General features: G+C 44.2%; 12 protein-coding genes across 12 annotated transcripts; 5 read left to right on the forward strand and 7 right to left on the reverse strand.

Moving 5' to 3' along the window:
• The first annotated feature begins 3,361 nt into the window (after positions 1-3,361).
• On the forward strand, positions 3,362-5,397 carry K450DRAFT_210273 (uncharacterized protein). The gene is made up of 2 exons (XM_051584783.1): positions 3,362-3,819; positions 3,899-5,397. The coding sequence occupies exons 1-2, from the start codon at positions 3,621-3,623 to the stop codon at positions 5,041-5,043; spliced, it is 1,344 nt and encodes a 447-aa protein (XP_051444486.1). The 5' UTR covers positions 3,362-3,620; the 3' UTR covers positions 5,044-5,397.
• On the reverse strand, positions 5,147-8,267 carry K450DRAFT_242331 (uncharacterized protein). Its single transcript, XM_051589231.1, has 17 exons — positions 8,103-8,267; positions 7,795-8,019; positions 7,528-7,721; positions 7,370-7,455; positions 7,254-7,300; positions 7,109-7,195; positions 6,944-7,041; positions 6,847-6,881; positions 6,717-6,782; positions 6,573-6,655; positions 6,403-6,505; positions 6,222-6,319; positions 5,811-6,154; positions 5,687-5,750; positions 5,525-5,628; positions 5,393-5,461; positions 5,147-5,329 (listed from the first exon to the last, which is right to left on the reverse strand). The coding sequence occupies exons 2-17, from the start codon at positions 7,867-7,869 to the stop codon at positions 5,251-5,253; spliced, it is 1,632 nt and encodes a 543-aa protein (XP_051444487.1). The 5' UTR covers positions 7,870-8,019; positions 8,103-8,267; the 3' UTR covers positions 5,147-5,250.
• Positions 8,268-8,582: 315 nt separating this feature from the next.
• On the reverse strand, positions 8,583-9,317 carry K450DRAFT_272024 (uncharacterized protein; the record flags this gene model as incomplete). Its single annotated transcript, XM_051593037.1, has 1 exon — positions 8,583-9,317. One exon carries the CDS (start codon positions 9,315-9,317, stop codon positions 8,583-8,585), a length of 735 nt encoding a protein of 244 aa, XP_051444488.1.
• Positions 9,318-9,500: 183 nt separating this feature from the next.
• K450DRAFT_199489 (uncharacterized protein) lies at positions 9,501-11,099 on the forward strand (the record flags this gene model as incomplete). Its single annotated transcript, XM_051584605.1, has 3 exons — positions 9,501-9,508; positions 9,574-9,699; positions 9,764-11,099. 3 exons carry the CDS (start codon positions 9,501-9,503, stop codon positions 11,097-11,099), a joined length of 1,470 nt encoding a protein of 489 aa, XP_051444489.1.
• Positions 10,941-11,548, reverse strand: K450DRAFT_242341 (uncharacterized protein). The gene has a single exon (XM_051589232.1). The coding sequence runs from the start codon at positions 11,463-11,465 to the stop codon at positions 11,184-11,186; it is 282 nt and encodes a 93-aa protein (XP_051444490.1). The 5' UTR covers positions 11,466-11,548; the 3' UTR covers positions 10,941-11,183.
• K450DRAFT_242344 (uncharacterized protein) lies at positions 11,345-13,828 on the reverse strand. Its single transcript, XM_051589233.1, has 9 exons — positions 13,473-13,828; positions 13,036-13,183; positions 12,755-12,964; positions 12,586-12,682; positions 12,368-12,511; positions 12,180-12,294; positions 11,982-12,110; positions 11,808-11,914; positions 11,345-11,736 (listed from the first exon to the last, which is right to left on the reverse strand). Exons 1-9 carry the CDS (start codon positions 13,706-13,708, stop codon positions 11,591-11,593), a joined length of 1,332 nt encoding a protein of 443 aa, XP_051444491.1. The 5' UTR covers positions 13,709-13,828; the 3' UTR covers positions 11,345-11,590.
• Positions 13,829-14,204: 376 nt separating this feature from the next.
• On the forward strand, positions 14,205-16,214 carry K450DRAFT_242350 (uncharacterized protein). The gene is made up of 7 exons (XM_051589234.1): positions 14,205-14,763; positions 14,825-15,103; positions 15,176-15,311; positions 15,382-15,473; positions 15,543-15,671; positions 15,748-15,813; positions 15,877-16,214. Exons 1-7 carry the CDS (start codon positions 14,267-14,269, stop codon positions 16,004-16,006), a joined length of 1,329 nt encoding a protein of 442 aa, XP_051444492.1. The 5' UTR covers positions 14,205-14,266; the 3' UTR covers positions 16,007-16,214.
• On the reverse strand, positions 16,072-16,845 carry K450DRAFT_242357 (uncharacterized protein). Its single transcript, XM_051589235.1, has 4 exons — positions 16,665-16,845; positions 16,500-16,572; positions 16,261-16,437; positions 16,072-16,196 (listed from the first exon to the last, which is right to left on the reverse strand). Exons 1-4 carry the CDS (start codon positions 16,814-16,816, stop codon positions 16,131-16,133), a joined length of 468 nt encoding a protein of 155 aa, XP_051444493.1. The 5' UTR covers positions 16,817-16,845; the 3' UTR covers positions 16,072-16,130.
• A 37-nt stretch (positions 16,846-16,882) lies between these two features.
• On the forward strand, positions 16,883-17,860 carry K450DRAFT_242362 (uncharacterized protein). Its single transcript, XM_051589236.1, has 2 exons — positions 16,883-17,506; positions 17,621-17,860. The coding sequence occupies exons 1-2, from the start codon at positions 16,951-16,953 to the stop codon at positions 17,647-17,649; spliced, it is 585 nt and encodes a 194-aa protein (XP_051444494.1). The 5' UTR covers positions 16,883-16,950; the 3' UTR covers positions 17,650-17,860.
• Positions 17,861-18,038: 178 nt separating this feature from the next.
• Positions 18,039-19,225, reverse strand: K450DRAFT_199494 (uncharacterized protein; the record flags this gene model as incomplete). The annotated part of the gene is made up of 3 exons (XM_051584606.1): positions 18,039-18,717; positions 18,790-19,081; positions 19,144-19,225. The coding sequence occupies 3 exons, from the start codon at positions 19,223-19,225 to the stop codon at positions 18,039-18,041; spliced, it is 1,053 nt and encodes a 350-aa protein (XP_051444495.1).
• A 148-nt stretch (positions 19,226-19,373) lies between these two features.
• On the reverse strand, positions 19,374-21,487 carry K450DRAFT_242365 (uncharacterized protein). The gene has a single exon (XM_051589237.1). It carries the CDS (start codon positions 21,357-21,359, stop codon positions 19,491-19,493), a length of 1,869 nt encoding a protein of 622 aa, XP_051444496.1. The 5' UTR covers positions 21,360-21,487; the 3' UTR covers positions 19,374-19,490.
• On the forward strand, positions 21,488-22,568 carry K450DRAFT_242367 (uncharacterized protein). The gene has a single exon (XM_051589238.1). It carries the CDS (start codon positions 21,616-21,618, stop codon positions 22,468-22,470), a length of 855 nt encoding a protein of 284 aa, XP_051444497.1. The 5' UTR covers positions 21,488-21,615; the 3' UTR covers positions 22,471-22,568.
• The last annotated feature ends 151 nt before the right edge of the window (positions 22,569-22,719 follow it).

Raw genomic sequence — 22,719 nt, forward strand, 5'->3', positions numbered from 1 at the left:
CATTTGCTATAATTGGTGGTTTTGAGACCAAACACCTGCTGAATGGTGGATGGCATATCCGATGGAGATTCCACTTCAGATGCAGCAGTGATGGATCGTAGAACGATCGGATTAGAGTTCGGCGTAAATGTCTCTTGATGTAATTGCTCAAGAATAAAGCGTATGAAATTTTGAATGAGCATAGAGTAGGAAATTGAATGATCGGGTTGTTCAGGTTCGAACAGGCCAAGCGCACCAGCTACATGAGCATATGTTAGCGTAATTGTAATGGATGTGGGTCTTCCAAAAAAAAAAAAAAAAAACTTACCTTGGGGGATGGTGCGGAAAGCTCTCAAAAAGTTGGTAGCCTGGCAGTTTTGACCATTTGCATCTTCCAACATTCGAAACAAGAAGCCAAGTTCACAGCAGAGACAATTCTCCTTAGGACAATCCATAGCAATATGAGAAATAGCGATTTTTCTCAGTGGCAACGTAAAATGAAGCATTTGTAGCATGGAGTTACAGTAAGAGTTGGCGATATGAGTCTCCAGTCCACCATACTGAGTGTGATTGTAAAATCTGAGCGGCAAGAATCAAAGGGATGAGTTGCAAGAACATGACCTGGGTATACGACATGAACCAGAGCTTACCCGAAATCGAAATCTTCAACACCAAACCTACTGTATTGAATCTCAACGCGAGCATACGAGCTTGGCATTTTTAACCCAGTTGGATCAACCGATAGCTTTCGCTTGGGTGTTTCGCCACCATCCTGTACGTGAAGTATTAAGCACAAACGAATTCATATGGAGAAAGAATCAAACGTTCCATATTCCTTACTAGTGAGTCGTCGCCTTCATCCACTGGTCCACCACGAAGCAACTCTAGGGCTTGCTGAGACCTGAATTTCGGCGCATTCACATTCTTCTGGTTGTTGCGGCGAACAACTTGGTTACGTCTCCTAGTACCTGGGTTAGGAGCATAACCAACAAAGTCGATCGTCTTCATATTCCGCAGGACTTCTTCTTCGATCTGTGGCGGAGGGAGTCCTACGTCAAACGTCATATTCGATGGCCAAGAAGACAAAAGTGGCTCGGTGTAATGTGGCATGCCAACAAGCGAGAGAGGGCTACAGTGCGGGCCGAAAAGTTAGCAATATGTACTCATCTCCCAAGCATTAAAACAGTCTGTACCTGAAATCATCCATAGAAACATTAGGTCGAGCTTGAGGCGGGTCAGGTGCTTCCAGTGGATCAGAGTATGCATTGATGGAATAATCGGGACGGTCTGCGTATTGAAAGACAAAACTTGATGCATCTCCAATGGCGACAGTTTCACCCGTACTAGACACATCAATCGACGTAATGTAGCTGCTTGTTGGTATTTGATAAAACTGGCCAGCTGGAGCATGCAAGCCCATTGCCAAATTGGTAACATCGCACACTTGAAATTGCCCTGACTGCGATACAATGAATACGGTGGTACTGAGTCTCGGATGCATCTTCAAGAAGACTGGTCCGCTAGGGAAAGGAATTGGGGCCAGTGATCGAATGGCCATTCGAATATCATAAACTTTGACCAATGGATCAATCATCAAGGAACCTTGACTGGAACATACAGAAGGAATTCCGTGAGTACACTCATAAAACCAACAGCCTCCCAAAAAAAAAAAAGAAGTAAACGGTCATTGCATTACCGATTGGAAAATCCGCACGTCAACATCATGTTGCCAGATACCTCCAGATCTGACAATGTTCCGGTATGAGCTTGTACGCGTTGTTCAACTTTCATGGTACGTGGATCTCGTAACGTGACTTCACCCGTCAAGCTACCACAACAGATAAGACGAGATGACGACGCTTTCTTCATCACCACCGTGTTTGCTGCTCCTGAAATCTTGCGACTAATCGTACCATAGTTGACGTTGACCACTAACAACTCGTCCTGTTGACCTGCAACCAGTAATTCATTGTTCGCCAACGTTGAGGTGGTCATGCAGTGCAAATCCTGAGTATTCTCGTTGCTGTGAGAGAAGAAAGGCTCGAGCGATAAGACAGCTGCATATTGCTTGGATTCATCCTATGCATACTTTACCTAATGTTCCACTTGACCAGACCTCGACGGTTACGCATCTGCAAGGAATTAGAGCTAAGGCTGATAATACCTCGGTCGCTCAGCGCAATCTGTCGGATTTGTTGATCGCTGTGACCTTTGAATGAAGTATATCGTTGCATTCCATCGTGCGCGTAATAGGATGTCACACGACCCTGTAGCATGTAATAGCATGTGAGCGAACGAGCAAGAAGTGGGCTATGCATGGTGAAAGGTTCTGACCTTGTCGTTTCCAGACCAAAGAAGATCCAGGTATGGATCCCATACTAGAGAAGATATTGGTGATATTTTGTTAGGATCATTGTCGCATGTCCTATGCACTTCAGTCCATTGGGACTCCATATATGTATATCACGGGTATCAGTCCAATGCGCGGTCGAACGAGGTTGTCGGACTGCCTGAAAGAAAATTGTGACATTTTACTTTTCAAGGTTCATTTAAACATTTAATCGTCACCTCATTGGCTGGTTGACGGAAGCCAACCCAGTAACTCGACTATCGTTAAAGATTCTTAAAATAATGAAAAGTATTCAAAGCTTTTCAAGGCAAACCACCGAATGAATAAAGTATAGCAGTATTAAGAAGCAGTAGTCACTTCATATTATATTACAAGGGGTAGTGGTTATGTGCTCTGGTATCTTCAGCCTCTACATAGCTCTACCTATTGACTGAAATACGGTTAAATTCGTCACATCTAGTTTTTCCTTTGAAATACTGGTCAATATTTCTGAGAGTGTCTGGTAAAGGCTTAATGTGATAAGATGAACATCAGCTGTAGGGTACTGGATAATAAATGGAAATAACTGAAAAACACCATCGGTCAGCGTTTAGCGTCTAAAAGGCCAGCCAGTTCCGCCAACATTCATTACCGGGCGTGGAAAGGAAAATGCTGGGATAGACGGAAATGCGGGCATCGGTCGGCAAAGCGGTGAGCTGGAACTCTCGGGCTTTGCGATTTTTAACCCAAACTTGGTTTTTCCATTGGCTAGGATTATGAACTGACTATCAAACTGTCATCAAGGAATTCCATGCATGCTATGGTTGAAATAGAGGACTTTCCATGTTTTTTTTCTTCTTTTTTTTTTTCAATTGCCAACCGAGCAAATAGTCAGTCGAGCGTGCTGCATGTTAATTATGGCAAACTGGCGTCTGCAGAACGTTACCAGGCGTCAGGATATGATTGGATGGGAGTGGTAAGTACGACAGAATAGAGTCCGGTTCAAACGCCTTTTGATTTTGGGGAACAAAAAAGTATTGCGGGGAAGGTTGCCGACAAAGGATCTTATTTTTAAAGGAAAGAAGTACTAGCAATGTCTTCTTGACCTTACAAGTCGATAATTGCCTGATTAGAGGCCGTTGCCGAGATCGCTGAACCCTGAAAATTTGTCAGAATGGCTTAGTGACTGTTGTTTCTTTCACGTTTGAGCTGAGTCGGTGCGTGGATCTGACTTTTTTTTTTTTCTATTTGGTTTTGTCATATTGTAATCCAGAACTTACATTTCTTTTCCTTTCGTTCCTTTTCGTCTGCCATGCCCCTCGCACTTCCTTTTGTGTCTGGAGCCCATCTTTCAATTGATGTACCATGGCCAGTTGTACTTTTGAAAAGCCAAACCTCTGATATATGTCATGTCCTTGGAGGTGAAGTGCTGTTAATGCTGCATCGCCCTATGGTGGCCACATCCATCTCCATCAAGTTAGTAGGAAAGAGCTATACTGTTTGGCCTGAAGGTATGATATGATTTTGTTTTTTCAAAAAGTTATGTCTTTCAATTGCTGTGCAATTTCTTATGTAACTTTTTCCAACCAGGCATTGGTGCGCGTGGAACCAAGCTCTATCATGAAAAGACGATTCATGAACAAAACATAATTTTGGCTACCGAAACCCTCAACTTGTCTTCTGGAATGCACAAGTATCCTTTCGAATTTTTAATGTCCAACAAATTGGTCGAGACCATCGAGGACGAGTTTGCCAAAGTCACATATTACCTCACCGCTTCCGTCGAACGTTCCGGATTTGGGTCGAAGATAAAATCTCGTAAAGATATTTTGTTGCTTCGAACTGAATGGAACGATCAAGCATTAACCAACAATGCTCTTCGCGATACATCTGTCAACGTCGAACGTCATCTTAAATCATGCGACGCTTATATACAACTAGAGAAAACCACCGCCTCCTCAGGCACTGACATTGCTGTGGATTTGACCTTATCTCCACTGATGAAAAATATTCATTTGGAATCTTTATCCGCTGTTCTCAGCGAACGTCGAGTCTACCGACTTCCCGAATTCCATGCTCGCCGAAATGAACTCACGGACCAGGACCTTAATCTTAAACGCATCATCGATATATCCGAGTTCGCTGAAACTGGCGAAGAGCAGACAGTGACTGAAAGTGATTTGCGCCGAGCTTTGTCTTCTTACTATGCTCAGGTGCCACTATCGGGATCGGCTTTCCAACGGCGCTTGATCTTCACACTGCCCAACTGTATTCGCACCAATCATTCTACCACCTTCTCTGAGATAGACTTTAAGCACTGGCTCAAGCTCGATATCATGATTTCACGTCCCCCCACCGCTGGAGAAATGGCAGCTGCTACTGAAGAAAAGCACATCGTGTTTGATCGAATCCGCCTCGATATCCCAATGACCATTCTTGACTGCAGACTCAAGGAGGATTTTGCCACACTTCCCACCTACCAGACAGCTATCATGGATTACAAGTTAGACGAGGATGAAATGGAGATCAAGGGCTTCCAATGTCCTTGCGTCGTCGCTTTCCGCAAAACACAAAAGAAGTGCGCTCACCCACAACACATACCAGGAAGCCATCATCTGCAGGACGAATACCCTGCTTACTCCCCTCCACATTATGACCGTTTGGAAGGCATCCGACGTTTTGAAATGTTGCACAGCTCTCTCTCTCAAGGCAGCTTATCGTCTGTCAGCTCGTAAATAGTCCACGCATTCACCCTTACCTTAGATTAATCTTAACTATTGCATTATGAATTACCCCCCACCCATCATTGTTACTGCATGTATCTATAGACATCTCCATGACATCATAACCTACTCTAGAAAGGTTCATCCCATATTTGGTACTTCCTTGTTGAATGTATTAAACAGATAACCCACAAGCATTGCTTCTAAACTGGTGTATTTCTACTGTTCCACCTTTCCAGCGGTTTGAGACTTGCCATGTCCGAATCCGAACGCAGCAGCTGTGTCTTCTGGATCCAGTCTAAAAAAAGAGTGTGTTAGATAAAGTCTTTGCCATGAGACATTCAAAGGCGGGGTACTTTACTCTCTGAATTCATAATGGCCTTCTCCATCGAATCGAAGCAGGTATTCGTGATGTCGCAAAAGCGAGGTTCTGAAACATTGAGGAAGGGTAAGCAAAGGTGTCTCGAGGTGTTCTTCATCCGGCGCTACTCACCTATGCGACACGGTAAAGAGAGTGATGCCAGCCTCTCTTGCATACTGGTACATGATAGCTTCGACATCGATACTGACAGCGCTCGTGCATTCATCCAGAATCGCCTGTCCCACAACATTAGTGGCAATGATTATCACCGAGAGCTCTATTGTGTGTACTTACGAATTGGGGCTTGTGATAAAACAATCTAGCCATGGCCACTCTTTGTTTCTCTCCGCCAGACAAGCTGTAAACGATGCATAAGCCCAATGGTGCTCCTGAAACATATTTTACAGCCAACACTTACACTTCCGCCCAATCCTGAACTGCACTCCATCCTCCCTCTCGCTCAACAAGGTAGCCAAGATGAACAACGTTCAAAAGTTCCATCAAGCGTTCGTCGTCAAAACCCTTATCAAGAGCGTCCTCACGAGTATCAGGGTAAATGACTTGGTCGCGGAAACTACCTAGAGCCAAATAGGGCTTTTGGGGAACATAAAATAGTTTGGATGCTGCTGGCTTGGTGACGGTTCCACCCCACAAAGGCCACAAGTCACCCAGAATTCGGAACAGTGAACTTTTTCCACATCCATTGGGTCCAGATATCAAACAGTTCATTCCCGTTTCGACTCTGAACGAAAGCTCCTTCAGCTGTTGGGAAAGCGGAGAGCTTCAGCATCGACCAACGACACGACCTTATTTTGAAAAGACAACCTACCAAGACATCTTTGTTGGGTGTCACAATGGGCACGCGGGAAAAGTTGATGACACCATCCTGGATGATCACCTTTCCTTTCAAATGTGTAGTATCGATGACTGAATAGAGGTGATGAATATTAAGTTGTAAGTCTGGGCTACAGTAGCCGATAGGAATACCGCTTGCGACCGCGAATACTTACTCTCCTTTTGGTTTGCTTCTCCTGTGTCTGCAGTGACCATGGTTCTAGAATACTTTCCTTCGCCGACATCTTGCATAACATCAAATAATTCTGACACACGAGACTGAAAGGGACAATGAGGATTAGTTAATGTGAAACGTCTGTGAAACGGACTGCGGGGGTGGACATACTGTGTAGCCAGCAAATCGAGTAAGGTCTCGACCAGTAAGGATGAGTCTACCAACAGCCTGCGACAAGTTGACCAGATAACTCGCTATGGTATTACGGATTAGTAAGGGCATATGTTATAGATGCAGTCAACTAGTTTCACATACAGTTCCTGGAGTAATCCTCCATCAACTTCGCTGGGTCACTGGCTTCCATGCCCATTTGTTCAGTTGCTACAAAGGCGATAATAGTTAGCGGTAACACCAGCTACGAATGACATAGTGTATGTGAACATACCATAGCGTGGATCAAAAACAGGTCTGGCCAAAAGGCTACATGACAAGATTAAAATATTGTGCATAGTGTGACGATATAAGGTATGAAACACACTCACTAGTAGGCGGTCATGGTGGCACAATACTTTACAAGCACAGAGTCGAATATGCCATTCACAAATCGAAGAGTATAGACTTTTCGGATATGACGAGAGATCTGGAAAAAGTGCTATGAGTAAATGCGATGGTTTTACAAGACACCTCTCATAGTATAGGCACTGTACCTTTCTAAAGCTGCTCTCAACTACCTCCTTTTCCCTTTGACCACCTCCATAAAATGCGATTTCCTCTGAATGCGCTATGATGCGAGACTACATAGACAGATAAATATAATAGAGCCATCGATGAATTGCAAGCAACAAAACTTACATGGGTAAAGCGGAAATCACCCTCCAACTTTTGCTCAATAGCCGTATCTACACAGGAAAAAAAAACGATGAGATGCTAGAAGGATTGAACGAGACCGTCGGACATTCAATACCCACATTTGCCAAAGGGAGGAGAAAAGGCACGAAGGATGATTCCAGACATCACGAAATAGGCAATCATGAACACTGGGGCTTCTCCACCGCTGAAAAACCACCACCGCAAAGGTTATTACAAAGCACTCACCACGGTTCTCATCCCTACCAACCTCACTTACATTGCTTCACCCAGCTTGTATGCAAACAGACCAATGTCCACAAGTGGTTTGGCAATATCTGAATACAAGTGCGACAGATTTTCAGAGAATTTGTCAATATCCTGCGTTAACAATTGATCGGCATTTTGCAAACGATTATCCAAGTTTGCAATCTTGTAGAAAGTGATAGCATCTAGATATTGGTTATGTGCATGCTAAAATATCGAAATAACATTAGATAATGGTATATACGAAAACATGAACCACATGTCTGGGAAGGGGTAGTACCTTTGTGAGACGCTCACGGAAACATAACGCCAGAGCGCTGATGGTCAATTTTAGGCAGTTGTTGACGATACTCATGGGCCACTGGAGAAGTTTACTGCAATTAGACGAATATACACCACAACGCAAGGTAGTATTCAGTTTCTCACCATCATTAAGCCAAACTCAAATATAGCTTTGGATATAAAGGCCTCGCGATTGCGCGATACAATAGCTTTGACGACTTGGCTGTACAAGGGTAGGTAGGAGTTTGAGCTGAGCTGAGCTGAAATTGAGCTTCGTGATCTCCGTGAGACCGCATTTCCACTTACCCGTTGAATGCCGAAAACCAAATGTCCAACCAGGTACGGGCAATCAAGACAATAGCCAAAGCTGCCAACAAGGTAGTTTCTCTGGACACAGCACTTGGGATGCATATAGGCAGCAATTTGGCCATTTGGCGGAAGAATGTGGCATTGACGCCGACCTTCTTTCTAACCGACTTCTTCTGCGAACGCGTAGACGACTTAGGGTTGGGTTCTTTGAAGGTCGACTGTGCAAACTTGGCAATAGCTTGCTTGTTTCTGTAGAGTGTAAAGAACAAAACGAGGGCTATGGAGCCTACTGTTTTTTTCTTGGAAGACAGGGTCGACAATGCAGGAGCCATTCTTCCAACAATGGGATATATGTTCTAAGTAGTTTATAGAAGACTAACGAGAGTACAGGGTAAATGACATCGAATTGAAATAATGTCTTTTGATTATCATAAAAAATAGCTAGTCATTTCACGTGAGGTTCACAAGTGCTCCTCCTCAAGCCATGGTCGACGCCACACCTAATGGAGTTTTTTGAAGCATGTCAACAAGCTTGTCTGACTCTAACTTGTACAAGTAACCATCCTTTGTGACAACGTAAAGGCATCCATCAGCACCAACTGTGCCACATTTGATTTGGCTCTTGACTTCTGCTATTAAAGTAGCGTCGCCAGTCGTGGTGTCTATAGCAAATAACCCAGAACCAAGTGTGGCGTACAGTGTATCATTTGCGCTCAGCAACGCTGAACACGTCGACCAATCAGTTTTCGATTCTATCAGAGTTGGATTTTTATCTCTGCCAATGCAGTAGAGAGAATTAGTTTGTGTCGCTACGTAGATCTTGGACAAATGAACCACAGCTGCCCGGGTTCTACTCCAGTAACTGTCGAAGAGGCCTTCTTCTTCAATCCAAGGCTTACTTGACCCGGTGGCAGGGTCCACTACCGTCAACCGGCTACCAAAGCAAAGCAACTCGTTTTCATAGCTGACCAGTCTACAGAAGGCCCAAGTGGAAAATCTCGACAGTGGTCGAACATTTCGTTCGCTAGTATCGATCTCATACAGGCTGTTGAGATTGGTGGTAACGTAGATCAGTCCATTGGTATGCCGCACTGCTGAAAAGGCGCTGACCCAGTCATTATTCCAAAAGTGAGTACCTTCCGGTAAGAAGTTGTTGATTTCTGCTGGTTTTTCCAGGTCATAGAAGAACAGCGGATGAGTGAAGACGAGCATAAGGAGAGAGTGCCTGGAGGCGACGTGTGACGGTGGAAAGGCGTCCCAGGGCGGAGAGTCAACTTTAACGGCGCTCGTTTTTTGACTGTCGCAAAAAAAATTCTTTTTTTTTTTTAGTCTCAAAGAAGAGATTTTTTTTCTTTCTTTATACTTTTCCCTCGCGTTCTTCCTTGTACTTCAAATATGGGCGGGTGCGTGATCTATTGTTTGATATCAAATAACATGAATTGAAAAACTAATCAAAAGAACACTTTAGTGTGCAACTTGCACCAAGAGATTTTATTGAGCCTGTTGACTTGAAACAAGATGTTGCCTGGGATCAGTGGCACGATATGATCTCGGCAGAAGACCTTACTGAAGAAATCGAACATATCATGATGAAGTATGCTTCATTCTCATAGACTTGAAGTTGGCTTGATGGCAACATTACTAACTCTGTCACCTAGCGAATCCGTTCCTTCATGGATCAACGAATGGCAAGATCAGGTAGAATCCCCCACCTTGGAATCTTCTATCTTTCCCCATACCCTCGGGGATCTGTTCGGTGGCGACGAGATCGCAGCTGGTCTTTACGATGAAATGACGTTTTATCCCAGTCACGACTCACCAGCCGTTACCGAGCCAGAATTATCGCCACCATTATCGACCTCTCATTCCACCTGTGGTGAGAGTATCGACCATAACCTTACACAAGACATTGACGACGTTCAGGTTGCCATGTCTTCTGAATCAGAATCGTCTGACAGTGATGACGAAGAAGAGGAAGAGCCTGTGTTGCTCGCTGACTGCACCCAGCCAGCTTTCGATCAACAAGACGGTTCAGATTCTGAGGATGAGGAGCAATTCCTTTACCAAAAGGCATATGCTAGTCGAGGAAACAGCTCGACGCCTGTCGCTTCTTTCATGCAGCGAAGACAGATGGAAGAATCTATTTTGGAAAAGATCACAACCCAGTTGGATGCTGAAAAGCTTCCTGCCATCCTTACCATCATTGGTTCAGATCAAGACGAGCAATCGCATGGTGGTGAAGTTGAAATTGATCTTACTCGATTGGATCAAGATCGCTTGGGTCGAATTTTGGCGTATGTCGATGCATGTGTTTTAGAGCAACACGGTGGTCCCTCTGTTCAACTGAATGATTATTTGTGTGCTCGCCCTGTTATTCAAGAAACCAAACAAACCCCTAAAAAATCAAGAACCAGACCTGTTGATTCTGACGACGACAGCGACGATGATAGTCAAGTGTATGAGTTGCCAAAGCGACGAAGACGCCAACGACAGACGCCTGCTCGGAAACGTACTCGCAAGCAGAGATCACCTATTACAAAGCACGGCAAAATGACAGAAGATATAATAGGTGGCCATACGGTCATTGTTGATGAACTGTCACTCGGTTTAGGTGGATCAATTGGTGACGGCCCATTGTCTTTGAGTACGTTAAATTCCGTCACTGTCCATCAAGCTGGCGGAAAGTCCAAAACTGGCCACAAGTCCATTGATCCCGAAAGTATTGCAGCATCACGACCAAAGCGCCGGGCAGCTGTACACAAGAGAAGAATGTTGGAAGAATTACTTGCACCCTCTGACGACGATGATGAAGATATATCCAACGAAGTTCCCCTCGTTGTTCATAGTGATGAAAAAATGGATATGGGCGTCACCGAAGATAAAGTCATAGTCCATGAATCAGTATCTGCCTCCTTGGCTGGACCATTGGCACCTACCTATACTCAGCATGTATCTGATGATGCCGATGAAGAAGATATTGACATCATGGACTAGATAGATCACATTGTACACAATTGCATCTCACCTCTTTCTTTTTAATTTTTTCCACCCTCTCCACCCTTCGTTTTGCACATACACTCACACATGTGCAATCCCTTTGCACTTTACCCCCATGCCATCACCCAAAAAGTTTTTCAACTGTGTTATTTCCTTTGCAATCGATAACCTTTGTTTTTTTTTTACACTGGTAAAAAGTTTAATAAAATAAAATAAAATAAAAGCATTTCTGAAAGAAACAAAGAAGCGTGCTGAATGAGGGCAATGGAAATAACATGGGACGAGTAGTGAGGAGGATACTAGACTAAAGGTGCGACCGAAGGGCAGCGTAAGTGAGAAAACCGTGACGAAATTAAAGAACATGGATGCGGTTTGTGTGATAATACTTGGAGTGAGGAAGGCACAGAAGCAACAAAAGAGATGATAACCGTGGTAATGGAGAAAACAAAAGAAAAATGGAAATGTACACGTCCCAGCAGGGTAGCTTTCTATACTTTAATGAAAGGCTTATAGCCTCCTATATTGATTCTCAGAGCAAGAGCCATAATCGAAGCGAGAACCGTAATTGCACCTGAAAATTCAATGGCAGTAACGTAGTTGGAGGCGTCAAAGATTTGACCAGCCAGAGGTGTACCTGCAACAAAGTTTCCAAATTAACCCCTCTCCGTATGAATACATGTATGCACGAGGGTAGGTAATGCTTACCTAACAAAAATCCTGGTCCAGTTGCGAGAAAATACATTGTCATGCCCTGAGCGAGGTGTTCGATGCCAACAATTTCGATCGCGATAGCAGGCAGAACGGATAGGAAACTGGTATACAGAGATGTGTAAGGAAGATAGTTTGCCTTACCATGTGTTGGTTTAAATTGGTACTTACACTCCACCCGATGCACTATATACGATAAAGTAGAAAAACAATACACCATATGATTTGGCAAATGGCCATATGAGCATCGTACTAGCAGCAGATATGAAGGTAAGAAGAAACATGACGTTCAGTCGACCACTGTACCAAGCAACGTTAGAAACTTTTTTTTTTTCTGGGTCAATTCCTCACACAGAAACCGGTACTTACAGCGACCGATCGGCAAGCGTTCCGAAGATGACTCTGGATGCTGCATTTATACCAGATCCAACGGCAACAATCAATGCACCTTGACTGGCGGTAAGGCCGATGCTTACACTGTACACTGTAGATGGAAACAAGAGCGATGAGCAAGACAGCGTTTCACGATCAGCACACACTGTTCTAATCATACGTACTTGGGACCAGATAAAATGGAACAAGGTATCCGAAAGGGACTAAAGCTGAGAATCCAAGCAATAGCCACATGGGGGTGGTCAGCAAGGAAGTATCAATCAACTTAGCTCGTCCTGTTGTCCTTGGCATTTCATACTTTGGCTTGCCTGCAAAGAGGAATAGGAAGTCGTTTAGAAGGCATGTACAAAAATTGAGAGTATATGGGTATGTTAGGACTCACAAAGTAGATCGCCGACAATCATGATTCCTAGGCCAATGATGCCATGATATCTCAAGGTTGCTTTGTATCCGTATTTGGAGATGAAACTGGAGATCAACTAAATTGGTACAATCGCCATAAAAGTCAGTCAAGATGTCTACCGCGTTAGACAGAAAGTTAAAAGACCTACCGGATTCAAGCAGAGCCCGCCAATGCCCGAGCCACAAATGGAAATACCACCAGCTAGTGAGCGGTTGCGCCGCAAGTACTGGGCTGGAATCATCATAGCTGGTTGAAAGCCCATGGCGCCACCAACGCCATACATCAATCCTTGAGTAAGATACAGCTGCCAGAACTCTGTAGTGAAGCTAGCACAAATCAAACCCATTGGAGCAAGAATCTGTTACACCAACCAAAGAGAAAGTAAATAAAAGGGAAACCCTAAAATCTTTCGTGAAAAGGTTCGCTTACGGTGCCAATGTGGATAGTTCCTCGGTATCCGATCTTTTGAATAATGAGAGGGAGAACAAGTCCTAGCAAGTTGATCAGACCAGACTGCATTGAGCCTATGAAGGAGACTTCCAAAGCTGTTCGTTCGGGAAATGCTACAGTCAGATAGCTAAGTAAATCGAATGGTGTGCAGATGGATTGTGTAAGGTAAGCATCGAATATAGCGCACAATTGAGCAGATCATCGAAACATAGGAGTATAAAAAAGAGGATGTTAAAGATACATGCGTTAGCGAAAGTGGAAACATTAGGAGGTCAGAAGAGAGTGAAGGCATCATGACACCACCCAAACAACATATTGCCAACGAGCGAGATCAGCTTCTGCTTAGATGCGTCAGTCTACCAACACGCAAAAAATGAACAAAATTAAGAGAAAGGAATTTGGGGTTGAACACTTGCTTATTCATGTAGTTTCCAAAAGCAAGAGTACTACCGCTCAGGAAAAAGTTGACGAGGAAAGCGCCCAATGCGCATACCCAGCCGCGGTTACGAATTCCTTCATATTCATCATCAGGTTCGCCGCCTTTCTCTAACGATTCCTCAGGCGGGGGACCGATGATGGTTTCATCAACAATGGTAGTGTCGTAGGTAATTGACTGTTGCGATTGAACAGTGGTAGATCGAGTCAAAGACATTGTGTGAAAGAGATGGAGATCACTGATAAAACAGTTACGTAGAGTAGTAGAAGTGAGTCAATAACAGATAAAAATGGCTCGTTTGCATACTATGGCCTCTAGGAAAAAGGATGCTCTAGGTGATGAAGACGGGATATAGAAAAGAAAAAGGATATTCACACTACCACGCACTACTTATATAAACTTTCGCATATACCACGATGACTCTTGATCCAACAATGAAAGTTCGGTGATTACGCAAACCTAACCACCACCCTACCGGGCTCTCGGGGGCTGGCTGGCTTGACTTCCTTATGCCTCATGTAGCGAGTCTAGACTCGGTCGTTATTTTACCTTCCTTTTGCTTGCGAAACCCCTTTTGATATACTTGATTGCGCTGAACGGTAGGTAAGCTGATCAATTATTTAGGTGTTTGAAGCAAACGTCTCAATTATCTATCGGCCTTTGTCAAAAACTCCGTCACGGATCTACTGCGGCTAGCCAACGTCTATTTCAACTTTTGCCCCGGACTTTAATCCGAAAGTGTAAAAAAAAAAAAAAAAAGTTTCCTAAATCCTTATGAGCTTACGCAAATCCAAATGGGAATCCGACGAAAGTGATTCAGAAGTCCATGATCCTTCAAGTAAACGATCAAAGCCAATCAAGAAAGCCAAGGTGGGAGGCGCGGCTGCACATTCTCAGCGTGATGCATTACATACGCAAACATCGCAACCGACTACCTTGTCGGCGACGGAAGAGGAAAGGACGACGCGTATGCCTCCGGTACGACGTGTGGTTCCAACGCCTCCGAAGCCACCCATGCCCACTTTACACAGCTGTCGCCATGTAGATAATTATGAGAAACTCAACCGAATTGAAGAGGGTGCGTATGGAATTGTCTTTCGAGCAAGAGATCGAAAAACAGGCGATATCGTGGCATTGAAGAAGTTCAAGTTGGAAAAGGAAAAGAATGGATTCCCTATTACTAGTCTTCGAGAGATCCGAACGCTTATGCTAGCCAAGCATCCGAATATTGTAAACATTCGTGAGATTGTCGTTGGAGACAAGTTTGACCAGTAAGTTCACTCAACTACCGTCACGATCGGGAACCCAGTTGTATCTCATCATTCCCCACAGGATTTTTATGGTAATGGATTTTATTGATCACGATCTCAAGGCGCTCATGGAAGACATGAAATCTCCGTTTCTGCAGTCCGAGGTCAAGACCATTATGATCCAGCTGTTATCAGCGGTGGCTCTCATGCACGACAATTGGATGATCCATCGCGATTTAAAAACAAGCAATCTGCTGTTGAACAATAGAGGCCAAATTAAAGTGGCTGACTTTGGGCTGGCAAGGACGTATGGAAGTCCATTGGGAAACATGACTCAACTTGTCGTGACTTTATGGTACAGGTAATCCTATCATATGAACATTTTTGGGGTGGGGCAATGTATGTTTATAGAACTCATGACGACCATCTATAGAGCGCCAGAGCTGTTGTTGGGGGCAAAAGAGTATTCCACGGCCGTCGACATGTGGTCCATTGGCTGTATCTTTGCTGAACTGGTACGCAAAGAGCCTTTACTGCCTGGTAGAAGTGAAATCGAACAACTGGATAAGGTAATGCATCGATGTTTAATATTTGGAAAAAAGGGGCGGTAACCAATGGGATTTGCTTTGCGCCATATAGATATTTAAGCTTCTCGGAATGCCGAACGATAAGATTTGGCCAGGTTTTTCAGATCTGCCGCATGCCAAAAATATTGCTTTTGTGAACCAACCGTAAGTTGAAACTACCATGAAGAATGCAATGGATTTATATTCAACTTTGTTCTTATTTTTATTTCTTAGCTACAATAATTTGCGTAGCAAGTTCTTATACCTAACAGAAGCAGGCATTGATCTCATGTCAAAGTTGTTAACGTATGATCCCAAAAAGAGAATATCCGCTGAAGAAGCGCTCAACCATCCCTACTTTTCGTAAGTAGAATAGAACCGGTATCAAGCGAACATGGCGCATGTCACAGTAGCTCATCCACGTTCGTTTATTTCACAGCGAAAGTCCCGCACCGAAAGACCCGGCAATGTTCCCAACTTGGCCGTCCAAGGGCTCAGGTGAAAAGTGAGTCTTCATTGATGGGCAATGTAACTATTAAACCTTGCACTAACAGACAGTTTCCTTCAGGCGAAAAACATATCTCAGTCCATCCGCTCCACAAGCGTCTCATGCCGGCATGGAAGACGACGATACATTGTCAGGAACGCTTTTTGGCGGTACGTCCGAATCAACGGGCTTCCAATTGCGCATTGCATAAAACATAGACAGCATACATTGGGTCAGGCATAAAATTGTTGATGTTTTGAAAAATAAATCAAATGTATTTCACAGGATTTTTCACAAACACCCCCCAGGATAGAAGAAAAAAATAGATGCGTAATTTAAAATACAGTGCGCTTATCAGTCATGACGCGAACAATGGATCCTGGGCCAGCAACTTCGGTCAACTGTGAAAGGTACATTAGTACATATACGATGTTGTCCATTCTCTTATGTGATCACCTAATATACCTTTTCATGCCAGTTCAATATCATGCCAGAGTTGAATTGCTCAGGCTTTGAAAGCGCGGCATACAAGTACTTCATGAGGACATCCTGTTGGTCCAAATTCAATCCTTTGATCGCTGTTGGGATATCGTTTGCTCTAAACTGGTTGAGCACATCAACCACGGTTTTTATGTTCTTTGCCTAGAGTCATTGTTAGAACCCAGGCCGAGACAAACCCAGCTCTCTCCATACTTTTACTTTACCTTGGCACTCTCGAGGTTGCGTCCATAGGGCGGATCCTCCAAGGACTTGGTCAAGGCATCGCTGTTGTTACCTCTACGAGATGGCAATGCAGAAGCGGGTTTTAGTACACTTTTAATACTGGTAAGGTACGGTACATGCGGTGGGGGGCAATGCCATTGGCTTACCTGGTGAGTAGATTTCTAACATCGGTAGCTCTGGCATCGACAACGGAATTTATCTCGTCGATGGATCGACCAGACTCGGCGTCAGCCAAGATTTCTTCTTCAGTGTAGATGTCTTCGTCGTACTGGTCAATGTCAATGCGTCTGAAGGCCATGATGTGGGTTGGTGCTGTAACGAAGGTGAGTACGCGGGATTTTAAAAATTCCCTTTAACGAGAGAGACTTACCTTTGCACGCCCTACGTCATTCTCCAACCCCTCCCCTACCATCTTTAGCCTTCAGATAAAAAATGCTGCGTCGATCCGTCACAAACCTACGAGGTCCTCTTCTCAAACAACAACAGCGAGCATTCTCAGCAAGTCGACCAAGTCTCGCTAATGACACTCGCCGTTCTGCTTTGATCTCACAACAAACTGTCAAGGAATGGAAGGACCTGACTGCCCCACAAAAAGTCGTGGCTGCTACCAAGACCTCTGCTAATATAGGTTTAATCTTGGCTGGAGCTGCTGTCACTGGCACCATTCTGTATTACGTTGGTTCCGAGCTATTCAGCTCTCAAAGCTCGACCCATATATTTTCGGACGCGCTGGACCGCGTGCGTCAACATGAAGAATTGAGTGCTATGCTAGGCTCTCCTATCAAAGGTCATGGAGAACCAAGTCGAAGTCGATCACGCCGAAATAGACGGATATTACATCAACTTGCTCAGGACTCGGAGGGAAAGGAGCATTTGCTTATGCGTTTTTATGTTGAAGGACCCGACAATGAAGGTACCTGCATGGTCAATATGGTGAAGGACGATAGGGGCAAATGGCAATATCGCCAGCTTTATGTGGATGTTCCTGGTTAGTACACAGCGCAGTGGCAGGCCCATGTGGATTTGCGCATTATGTCGTTAAACTAATCGTGCTTTTACTTCCCAGGCCAAGGTCTTCCTTCTCGCCGTATATTCATTGAAGGCTCAGCGAATATGGCTAGAGGAGCATAGAAGCTGAAAAGGATACGACATTGAACACAAGGTTCAAGTAAAATGAAACTGTTATAGAGGCTGGTCGGTATACCATCTCAGTAAGTGCTGACCGGTAAAAGTTGGACTGGGCTAGTAGCATATAAATCGAATGAATTTATCATGATCCAAAAGCAAAAAATAAATAGTAACAGAGTCTATTCACTCCATCGTGAGCAGCTATCTATCCAGAGTTGATATACGTAACTTGTATGAACATTTGATTGTCGGACCCCTATAGTGAGGCATGACTTTCATAAGCGTTATGGTCATCGACATATGAACAACCACGGCTTGCCAATGGTGGAAAGCAAGTGTGAACAGCGTTTTGCAACTAGTGATGCATACCTATATTTATTCAAAATATATTTTCATGACATTGGAAGATTATCATATCTCAAATATGTCTGTCCTCTTTGTCTTCTCCAAAAGTTGCTGGTTTTAACCATCTCCTTGTCGCACAAAAACCAATACTTTTGAAAAAACACTGGACCAATCTCCCAGCCTTGCGTAAAGAGTGGGTCACCGCCCCAAACATTACAATGCTCGTGAAGGTCATCCATGAACCTCTCAATGTCAATCACACTTAGATTCAATATAATTCGATCCCTCATGGACGCCCAAGGAATGATATCAATAACAGGAGGATGTGTAATCGTCAACTGCAACTGGGAAGGTTTGAATATATCGGGCGATACCGTAAATTCGGTATCCAGCATGGTTTCCCTGATACCGGTGAATAAAGAGCAAATTCTAGCCATGGTAAACGATTGTAGGTCTATTCGTCTTGGTACTGTGGTTCCCAGGGGGGTTTGGCAGCATTCGTTCATCAAGTTCTTCAATATGGGACTGAATGAAGATGCCTGTTGTGAAAAGTGAGGATGTTCCGGTATTTTCGTTTGGTCTTCACCAACATGGATCAGTTTCGCAATGGCGTTGATTTGTTCTGCTGAAGCTATCGGTGGTTGATAGGATGATTCTATCTGATTGTCTCTATAAGCGGACGACTTGTTGGCCAACGTATCATCGTCGGCATCTATTATGGTAAAGCTAATGTTCGAGTTAGTTTAATTAAAACTCCCTCTATAGCGGAACTTTCTAGTAAACTGTTTGTTGGCTTACATGTTATCATGGCTCTTTTCACTTTCAGACGTTTCAGAGCTAGTAGTCGCTTTTTCAAAGGTTAGCTCTACATTGACAGGGAGGGCAAGTTCATTGGCCTCTTGCTGAATACGCAATCGACTTTCCTCCTTCAACTGCTCTGCCATTTTGACAATGAGGGCTGACAGTTGTAAATTCTTGTCATTGGCAGCCTGAAGTGCGGTTCGGTGATGTTGAACCTTGACGTCTTCGCTTTTACTTAACAGTGCAATTTGCTGTTCGAGATCTTGGATATATTGCTGCCGCCTCTTGCCTGCCAAACAGTATATTAACGCCTCAGTGGCACACAACCGGTACAAGCCTTACACAACTTACGATATTGCCTCTGTGCTATCTTATTATAGTCTCTCTTCTTGGAACTTTCCTCATTGCTCGAAGATGGGTCTTTTTCCAGCATGTTGTGTGGATGGAGAGCAGGTTCATATTTTCCTGCTGAAATTTTAAAAATTCGTACCATGTGATTAATAATGCTACGGAAAGTAGCCCACAGCCTGCACGCACCGGCAGTTCTTGCCACTTTTCGTACGCCTTAACGTTCTAAGACTCAGCGCTGTTGGCCCGTGCTTCAATCACTCATTCATGCAAAAATGGTTGCTTTATTGAAAATTCTCGATGATGGGGCAATGCCGTTGCCTAAATGATTTTATTCGGTCCCTACCATTTCATGATAGTAGCTTGGCCAGACTTGCTGCAGCTTCATCTAACTCAGTCTTATCATTGCAAGTTGCGAAAACATATCGGTCTGGTCTCACGATTATGTACTTGCTGTTAGCAACCTCTTTTTTGATGCGGTAAATATCAAAATCTACAGGCTTGAGGCGTCCTTCGCATAGGGGTGAGGCAGCAAATTCTTCAATGGTAGCAATGCGGGCGATCCGGAAGCTATCGTTTGTGTTACGTTCTAGTGGATCATGGACAAGGAAAGTTGCATCTTGGATAGCCAACTCGCCGTTGGAAAGGTTCTCAATATCAACAAGAGCGTCAGCGGCATCGGCAACCTCGGATAGTTTGTCCACTAATACGACCAGTTGGAAGAGGCATTTTTTAGAGCCGTCAAATATCAGATCGTCAGTGAAAACGATCTCCGCATGGTCATTGCCAGAGGTCAACCGTTTGGCAAATCTTTGAGGGAAAAGAAGACCACCAGCACCTTTTGGAATAAAAGCCATACCCTCTTCAAATTTATACTTGTGCAGTCCATTTCGAGTATCGCCTTTGGCCAGAATACGGCGCACTTGAGGAATTTGTTGCAGAGTCCAAAGACCCCAATCTCGGATGAAGTTTTTGAGGAAATTCTTCTCTGTTACGAAACGACCGTTTTCGACCGTTGTGTTCAAAGACCTATCAAGTTGTTGTTTGCGTTCTGTGTACCATCCTTTGAAGAGCAATTCATAGTCCTTGAAATTGGATCGACAGGCTACCGCTAATCTCCACGCCAAACCGGAAGCGTCTCTAAACCCGGAGGCAATGCCTTGACCACCAAAGGGAGGGAACACATGGGCTGCATCACCACTAAGGAGAACACGACCAAGAGACCACTTGTTACAACTGCGAGCGGCAAATGTAAACGGCCTGCAGCGTAGAGTTTCAATGCAGTCTTCAGGATAAGTCACGTCTTGCGGGAGACCATATTTCCTTCCAGAGTGGGTAATATACGGGAAGACGATTTTCTTGATACTCTCATATTCAGACATCTTGTGCCCGTCTTCCTCTTGGATGACGACAAATTCGAATCGCCACAAGCGTTCGTCCGGTGGGCCAAATCTGCCGCAAACCGCGGGTCGTTCAGGATTACATAGAAATCTGAAGTCTGACGGAAAGAACTTCTCATAAACGTCTTCAGGGGTGTAGCCAAGCTTCCACAGCGGAAAATTTGGATGCGAGTCTTCTGTAGGAAGGGTAATCTTCCAGTTGAGTGCAACCCAAGTCTCATTATACTTTGTATTGGTGTTTTCCATTATAATGCCCTTGGGCTCTAGATATTGTTTTCTGGTAAAGCCAGTCTTGCCATCTGCTGCCACTAGAAATTTTGAACAAATTTTGACGATGGACCCTTCCTTGTCTTTGTAGTTGACATACACGTTCTCTTGGTCTTCTGAAATGTTCACAACGGTTGATGACGGACGAAAATCAACAGTAGGTTCTCTTGACATTTTCAATCGCATATTTTTCTCCAATGCCGGTTGCTTGTGACCAAGAAGGCCCATATGGCCACCTCCACCATCACTAAGTCCCATGTCGAAGGTGAGGAAAGGTTGTCTGTATAGGTCGTTGTGGACTCCAGCGACAAATTTCACTTTTTCCACGTATGTGCCAATGTCTGTGTACACATGACTATACAGCCCAAGGCCCTGCACAAGTCGGATACCGTCTTCGTCTAGTGCAATACCCCTAGGATCAGTGACAATTTCTTGCTCCTTCTCGAGGACTATGCACCGGATATTCATGATGCCCAGGTATCCAGCCAGCAAAGCTCCAGTAGGGCCGCAGCCGCAAATGATAACATCAGTGTCTTGTGTTGGCGAAACCATAAAAGTGTGGGTGTTAAAGAAGGTAACAGGTGCTTTTTTTTGGCGGATTATATAAATCTATGATTCTGGATTCAATCGGATAAATTGGGAACGCGAGGATGTGTGGGTAATTGGATGGTGGAAGAAATTGGACGGAAATCTTCGCCTAAACTTTCTAGGCGTCCCGTGAAACAATGTCCGCGGTTACAGCCAGGCACTACATAAAACCAGACTCTATTCTGTCAGCATTTTTACACCTTCATTCAGAAATAACATCATGTCCTGGACTCATTTGATTCGCTTTATTGCCAAGGAAGACGCCAAGGTCCATTTGGGTCAACTTGTCGACACTGCTCGTGATATTGGTTTGGACAGTATCTCCGGACATCCCATCACTGCCTACGAGGTACAAGGAAGTGTTTTTGATGGCAAGGTTACAGGAAAGGAGCTTACAGTCCAGCAACTGCTTTGTCCAATTACCCGAGACCAATGCGACTACATTCGTTGCGTTGGACTTAACTACAAAGATCACGCCGAGGAAGCCAACCTTCCTCTTCCCAAGGTCCCCATCCTATTCAGCAAGCCTCGATCAGCCCTAATTGGTCCCTACCCAGAAGCCGTTAAGATTCCAAAGTGTGCACAAGATGAAACAAGTGACTACGAAGCAGAGCTCTGTGTCATCATTGGAAAAACTGGAAGAGACATTAAAGAAGAGGACGCATACAATTATGTTTTGGGTTATACTGCATCCAACGATATCAGCGCTAGAAAGCTTCAACTTTCTCAAAGTCAGTGGTGCTTTGGCAAAGGTCTTGATGATTCTATGCCCATTGGTCCTGTGGTTGTGTCGCCTAGTGTTATTAAGGATCCCCACACTCTCTCCATCAAAGCCATTTACAATGGTACTACCGTCCAAAGTGGCCACACACAAAATATGATCTTCACCATTCCTCAAATGATCGCATACTTTTCCCAAGGAACCACCCTTGAGGCGGGTACTATCATTGTCACCGGTACTCCTGCTGGTATTGGAATTGTCAAGAACCCCCGTGTGTTCCTTGAGGATAAATCAGACATTCGAGTTGAGATTGAGAATATTGGAACATTGATAAATAAGGTTGAATATGAATAAACTTTGTTGGCTTAGTCTGATTACAACAGAAACTATTTAGATAGCGCCATTAAACGTAAATGCCTCTTGAGCAATAAACAAGCACCTTTTCTTTTCAATTCTATCACTGTAAACAATGAAGAACATGTTGCAAGTTTGTACTATCGTGTAACTTTTACATCCTTCTCATTCCTTTTCCAGCAACGTGAGATCCGGCTTGGCAAATTCCCGCTGAGATTCCACTGACCTCAACCACCGTGGTTACATTAT

This window comes from Umbelopsis ramanniana (assembly GCF_025399195.1).
Source record: "Umbelopsis ramanniana AG unplaced genomic scaffold K450scaffold_29, whole genome shotgun sequence".
NCBI lineage: Eukaryota > Fungi > Mucoromycota > Umbelopsidomycetes > Umbelopsidales > Umbelopsidaceae > Umbelopsis > Umbelopsis ramanniana.